At 49.2% G+C, this 6,443-nt stretch overlaps 2 protein-coding genes and 1 non-coding gene across 3 annotated transcripts in view; 2 read left to right on the top strand and 1 right to left on the bottom strand.

Annotated features, from left to right (window-relative positions):
* The first annotated feature begins 1,724 nt into the window (after nucleotides 1–1,724).
* On the top strand, nucleotides 1,725–5,026 carry LOC311363988 (uncharacterized protein). Its single transcript, XM_084483983.1, has 5 exons — nucleotides 1,725–1,731; nucleotides 2,012–2,704; nucleotides 3,091–3,179; nucleotides 3,581–3,752; nucleotides 4,382–5,026. The coding sequence occupies exons 1-5, from the start codon at nucleotides 1,726–1,728 to the stop codon at nucleotides 4,538–4,540; spliced, it is 1,119 nt and encodes a 372-aa protein (XP_084340109.1). The 5' UTR covers nucleotide 1,725; the 3' UTR covers nucleotides 4,541–5,026.
* LOC311364392 (U5 spliceosomal RNA) lies at nucleotides 3,320–3,433 on the top strand. The gene has a single exon (XR_014639200.1). It is a non-coding gene; the product is annotated as a U5 spliceosomal RNA (small nuclear RNA).
* Nucleotides 5,027–6,205: 1,179 nt separating the features above from the next.
* The window catches only part of LOC311364242 (mitogen-activated protein kinase-binding protein 1-like), a gene marked incomplete at both ends in the record, with an annotated part of 25,423 nt that continues 25,185 nt past the window's right edge, over nucleotides 6,206–6,443 (bottom strand). Inside the window, one exon of the mRNA XM_084484243.1 lies at nucleotides 6,206–6,439. Within this exon, the coding sequence (XP_084340369.1) occupies nucleotides 6,206–6,439 (234 nt within the window). The remainder of the gene's footprint in view (nucleotides 6,440–6,443) is intronic.

The raw sequence follows: 6,443 nt of genomic DNA, 5'->3' as shown, positions 1-6,443 counted from the left end.
CACAACCTGCTCCATTCTCCGTCCACGCCAGTGAGCTCGAGACAGCAAAAGGTAAGCCCCTCTCTCAAATCACTATCTGAGAATCTAAATGTAAAACTTCATTTAATGACTACGTTTTGGTGTAAAATAAAACAGTTGGTTACACAAATAAATGGGAACTATGATGGGCTGTGCTTCCGCTTAACTTCCACTTTCCGTACAAAGGCAGCATAATCTGAAAATAGCTTGGGTTCAAAGTCTGGTAGAAATGTTCTTTTGGTTCACTTCATCTACATTCTACTGCTAGAGTTAAAGGTTGTATCAGCGATGTTGGGTGATGTCCCTTCTGTTGGTATTTGAAGCGAGATCCCAAACAAACAGAACCAGCTCGCCCCTCGCTTCCGTGTTCCGTGCATCCAGTAAAAACTATCATGAACACAACGCAAAACCCCACAGCACCCACCGCTTGTCTGTGATTGGTTGGAATAATATTTATTTTGGTTTTGAGTGGTTGGTAGTACCATTTGTTTTTGTGTACGATCTCGGAGCATAGGTTGCGTACAGAGACGCGTTTTTTTGCCGGCCTGCTTATGGGGCGGGCAGCTAGCGGATCGTGAGGAAAGATTAACGTGATCATTGATGTTTCGGCCTAGAATCGCTGATACAACCTTTAAGGTGTGAAACATGGATAGGGAATTGTCTACCAATGTGGTCAAATCATTAAAATCAATTTCTAAAAAGTTAAGTTTACTTAAAAACATGGATAGGGCATCGTCTACCAATGTGGTCGAGTCATTAAAATCTTTTTTTTTTAAAGTTACACTTACTTAAAGTGTAGCACTGACAGTCAGTGCTACACGCCACCTAGGAGGCTTTTACTGTGCTCCTCCGAAACAGGACAGGGTGGTGATGCTGAGATGTTGTATTGTAGAGTTCAAGGACAATGGTACACATGGTAGTTGATCCATGCTGCCATGTAGGAGCTCTCTCCTTGAGTGTGTGTTTGTGTGTGGCGATGGCTGATTTAACCGGCGCACATTTATGGCTCCATGCACAGCAAGTGTGCAGCCTCACCCAGCCCCAGAGTCCAATCCGTCAGACTCGACTGGCTTAAACCAGCCATCATCCACACACACACACACACACACACACACACACACACACACACACACACACACACACACACACACACACACACACACACACACACACTCAACACCAGGTAGATCAGGGAATCATTATTCAACATGATATATGTCTATTATAAAGTTGAGTATGTTATTAATTTCATTGTGATTGCAATGATAGTAATGAGGATGAGGATGAGGATGATCCTTAGGATATAAACGTTTAACCTGTTAATGATAATTAACAGGTTAATTACGAGGAGAGAGGGAGGGGCTACTGAATGGTTTCACTGTTGCTGCACATTCCCCGATAAGTGTACCTCGCGCTCTTAATGTCAGCAGAGCCAGCGCAGTCTATGAATGAGTGAACTCTCTCTCTGTTCACTCTCAATTAGTTCCCACCATGTCAAGGACCTGAGTCACACAGACAGTGTCCCCTACACATTCTGAGGTCTCTACAGCTTCCTCTCCTACCACTAGGGACAGACTAACACATCCTGTCCCTAGGTGGAGTACATTTTAAAGTTGCATGTTCACAAATTAGATAGCAACATTTTTTCAGTTATTCCTGATCTAATTGGTTGCTCTTGTTTGAAATTTCGCCGTTTCCACAGGAAGAATGGATGTGAGTATTTCCCCCATATTTCTCATTCTGTTTGTGTGTCCTCAGCATGTTTCATCAGAATCATAAAACGTCTCGCTGTTCTGTTGCTTGTGCCGACGGGCCGTGTTGTTGTGGAAATGGCTAGTTGGTGTCCTCTGTCCTCTCCACCCTCACTCTTCCCCGTATATCCATCCTGGACACTCTTCCTGCCCTCATCCCCCCCTCCTCCTCCTCCGCCTCCTCCTCCCCTACACCCCCACCTCCCCCTACTCCTCCCCCCTCCCCACCCCTCCTCCCCCAGCACCCTCAAGCTCCGTGTGGTGGTGGCTGCCCGCCCTATGGCTCTGCCCCACAGGGGCCCCCGATGTGGTCTGGGTCGCCGCAGCAGCAGCCGCAGATGGCCCCGTCGGGGGCCTCTGTGTGGCCGGGACAAGCCCCCGCCCAGGGCCCTCCGTGCTGGTCTGGACAGCCCAACACGCCCTGCTGGACCGGGGGCCAACCTGCACCGGCTCCTCAACCCACCTTCCCGGGCCCTTACCCGGCCTCTTCTTATCCAGCTGCTTACCCGGCCCCAGGGTACCAACCAGGCTACCCCGGTTCTTACCCGGCCCCCGGGGCCCCTATGGCTCCTCAACCGCAGGCCCTAGCCCCCCAGCCGGTCCCCCAGCCGGCCCCCCAGCCCTCCCCCCCGACCCCTGCCTCTGCCCCGGTGCAGCCCTGCCACCCCTGCTGGCCGGGGCCCCAGTACCAGCCCCCCCAGCAGCCCCCGGCCCCCGCGCCCGTCCCGGCCCCGGTCGCCACCCCGGTGCCCAACCCGGTGCCGGCCCCCGCTCCGTCCCCCTCCGCCGGGCCGGGCCTCCAGCCCAGTGTCCCGGGGTGGCCCGCCCCCCAGAGCTGGAACCCGGGCTACAACCCCGGTCAGCCCGGCTGGCCGGGGCAGAACCCGGGCATAATGCCCCCGCACTGGCCCCTCGCGCCCACGTCCGGACCCCTGGTGAGTCCCAACAACAAGTTCGTACCAACACACATGTGTGTGGTGTGTGTGTGTGGGTGTGTGTGTGGTGTGTGTGTGTGTGTGGTGTGTATGGGTATGGGTATGGTTGTGCATGTGCATGGTGACTGAGTGAGGGAGTGAGTGAGTGGGTGTGTTGGTGTGTGTGTGTGTGGGTGCAGTGTGTGTGTGTGTATGTGTGTATGGGTGCGGTGTGTGTGTGTGTGTGTGTGTGTGCGTGTGCGTGTAGATGTGGGTATGTGTGTGTGTGCGTTGGTATGCGTGTTGTTTATGTGAGTGTGTGTGTGTTTCTCTCTCTCTCTGTGATTCTGAGGGGTTGAGCTGAGCTGAGCTGAACAATGACCCTGTCCACTGTCTTCTCTGTGCAGAGCGTCCCGTACAACCTCAACCTGTCCCGAGGCGTCTACGACAAGATGATGATGACCATAAAGGGACACGTCAAACCCAATGCTAAAATGTAAGACAGCCTATACACCTCCACGCGGTAAATGTCTAATGTCCATCGATGTCTCTACGGCAAGCAGAGAAGGACAATTTGAGGATTGCGTTTTGTTAGCAAATTAATTTTTTTAAGCTTTTCACGCTTTAAGTTTAGTACACTCTTGTTTCTCTTCAGATCGTATAAATCTTTCGCCTTGACTAAATATTTCCGTGGAGAGGGATATTATGAGCGTCAACTCATTTTTTGACGCCCTGCTTTACTGCGGGGCTAAAAGAGAAAAAAAAAAAACGAAAAATTGAAAATAAACCTAGAAGTTTAACGCTTAACAGGCTTACACATTGGTTCTGCGTCCTCTTTCGTATATCAAACAAGATCCCAACCCCCCCCCCCCCGCCGCTCTCTCTCTCTTTGCTCAGGTTCACGGTGAACTTCCTGCGCGGCTACGACATCCCCTTCCACATCAACCCCCGCTTCAGCGAGGGCGGCAAGCAGGTGCTGGTGCGGAACCACAAGGTGGGCGAGCGCTGGGGCAAGGAGGAGAGGGACCTGAAGGGCCCGTTCCCCTTCGCCCCCGGGAGCTCCTTCGAGGTGAGACGGAAAAAAACACGGAGAGAAAAAAAAAACGACGACCGACCGACCGACGTTGTTCAGCCTGGTCGGTTGGTTTAGCTAGGCTAGCTGTACTGATAGGTGCCCTTTTCTCGTGGTTAACATCAGGAGAACGTTTGGCAGAGAGGCTGGAAAGGGTTGGAAAGGCGGTTGGGGATGTTCCTAGATAAGGGGACGTCTGAGGTGCAGATGGACCCCTGGAGGTTAGTAGGGTGGGGGGGTCACCACCATGTCATTTAGTTTCAATCAGCACCCTTAAACACCAAAGATGAAACATCTTGGTTATAGTCATAGTCGTAAATTATATCAACAAGACATTTCATTCATAGAGGGCTTTTCAACCCAAAGCACTTGACATAAGAGGGAGTTGTTGGCGTGCGTGGAGGGGGTATGACCCCTCTGCCACTATCAGATTATCAGATAGTAGTGAGGGGGGGGGGGGGGTCAACTGTTGTTCAACCGAGGCAGAGCGGGGGCGCGTCAGTCTTGGGAGGATCAGAGTCAACACATACATGCTTTACATTTTTTTTTTATCAAATAAGTAAAGCAGGCTTAAGCACATATTGTCCCATGTTGACGTGTGGGCGGTGCTACGCTGTGTGTTGCAGATGAAGATCCTGTGCACGTTCGAGGAGTTCCGCGTGGCCGTGAACAACATCGCGCTGTTCGAGTTCACGCACCGCGTCCGCGAGCTCAACCAGATCGACCGCATCAACATCCTGCACGACGTGGTTCTCACCTACGTCAATGTGGAGACGCTCCCGTAGGACACCGCTATATCACTATATATACATATACACTATACACTATATATATACATATATATGTATGTATCGAAATTAAATCTATGTATTACAAATGCATGTGAGCGTTTTATAATTTATAGTCGGCACACACTCTCCTACAGGAGCGCACAGACCGCACATGCGCTAACAAAGACGAATATTCAAGTCAGACGCTAGAAGGGCTGAACATAGTTAACAATAAGATGATGTTATCATCATAAAAGACTCCCGAATACTTTATGAGCTGAGCTCATTCCAAGATGTACTGCTGCAAGCTCATTTCTCTGTGAAAATAACTATTAATTAGGGCTGCTGAGTTTTACAATTCTACTGTCTATTCTAACATTAACATTTATAGTGTGTAATATTCCAAAGCTGCAACAGATTTGCTCTCAACAATGGTTAAGGAAATACTTCCTGAATAACATAATCTAGTGGAAAGTGTGTTTTGAACAGAATGTGTGAACTAATATAGAATAGGACAATAAATATAGAAATGCATTTAAAGTCTGTGTTTTATTTTTTTCTCTGGAGTCTGTCCAATGGACAGACAACATTTTTAACTCAAAAAAACAGAGGCTGCATAACATATGCAATTTACTTTATCAGAAGAAAAGCTCAGAAGCTATTCACATTCAGGGATCATATTTGTAAAACAAGGAACCAAAGCAGAATAGGCTCTTTGTGACCGTAAGCTGACACCCTGAAACCACATCCTCTTCTGGGTTTGTCACTGGCTCCATTACAACGGAACTATGGACACTGGAATTCAACCTAAAATCCGGGCCTTGGTGTACCATGTATTGGTTTGATGAATGTCAGTTAAATAGCGGGCAGTGCCAATGCTTGTATAAAAGGATAGTCATGGACTATTGACAGACATTGTAACATGAAACATCTGAGCAGGGTACACCGGTTGAACCACCATGAGCTCACTATAGAGTTTTTTTTAATATATTATATATAAAAATATTTATATGTATATATATATATTTATTTTAATTAAATTTGTGGCCACCCAGACCAATACTTATGTGGTAAGAGCCCAAACGTCGAGGCACATTCGCCGAGATTTCACATAAAAAAAAGACGATTACAGAACAGAACATAGTGATAAAGCACGACGGCAAAGATAAAAACAAGGCATCACATTTTCTTGGCATTCCTCATTTTCTTCTGTAACTTTCTTCACACATGTCTCTCAGATTCTTCATGGATAAAAAACCTCTCTCGCTATAAGTCTAGCAGCTTAGAACTCGATAAAATACAAGTATATTATTCTGTACACACTGTACAAAACCATAAACAAATGTCCACCATGTGCAAATATGAAGTGGTGGTGTGCATGTGCTTGTGTTTGTGTGTGCATGCGTATGTGTATCCGTGCATATGCATGTGTGTGCGTGGTTGTGTGTGCGCATGTGTGCACACACAGGCACATATCTGTGTGAGTGCACGTGTGTGCATGTGTGTTCGTGGGCCTGCTTGCATGGTTGTCCGCACGTGTGTGTGTGTGCGCGCGCACGTTGGCACATGTGTGTGTGTGTGTGTGTGTGTGTGTGTGTGTGTGTGTGTGTGTGTGTGTGTGTGTGTGTGTGTGTGTGTGTGTGTGTGTGTGTGTGCACTACACACCCAGTGTGAGCATCCCTAGGTCTTTCCGTCCAGCCTCTTCTCCACAGACCTCAGCAGCAGCTCAGAGTACTGCTCCAGCAGAGCCAGGGCCGCCCGGTCGCCCCCGCCCCGGGGGCCCAGGGGCCCCTCGGGGGCCCCCCCACCACAGGGCAGAGGGTCCAGCTGGGCCCTCACCGTGCCCAGGGCCTCTGACAGCACCTTCCTCATCTCCTCCTGGTCTTCAGCGGCATCACAACCCCCACTCAGAGTCTTG

The sequence above is a fragment of the Micromesistius poutassou genome (assembly GCF_964030765.1).
Source record: "Micromesistius poutassou genome assembly, chromosome: 19".
Lineage (NCBI taxonomy): Eukaryota > Metazoa > Chordata > Actinopteri > Gadiformes > Gadidae > Micromesistius > Micromesistius poutassou.
This window is presented reverse-complemented; position numbering and strand designations above follow the sequence as displayed.

What these genes read in the sequence shown, in the direction of transcription:
- LOC311363988 (XM_084483983.1), top strand. An exon ending in CGCCCACGTCCGGACCCCTG is followed by an intron (nt 2,705 to 3,090) that starts GTGAGTCCCAAC and finishes TTCTCTGTGCAG; the next exon opens with AGCGTCCCGTACAACCTCAA. An exon ending in GTCAAACCCAATGCTAAAAT is followed by an intron (nt 3,180 to 3,580) that starts GTAAGACAGCCT and finishes CTCTTTGCTCAG; the next exon opens with GTTCACGGTGAACTTCCTGC.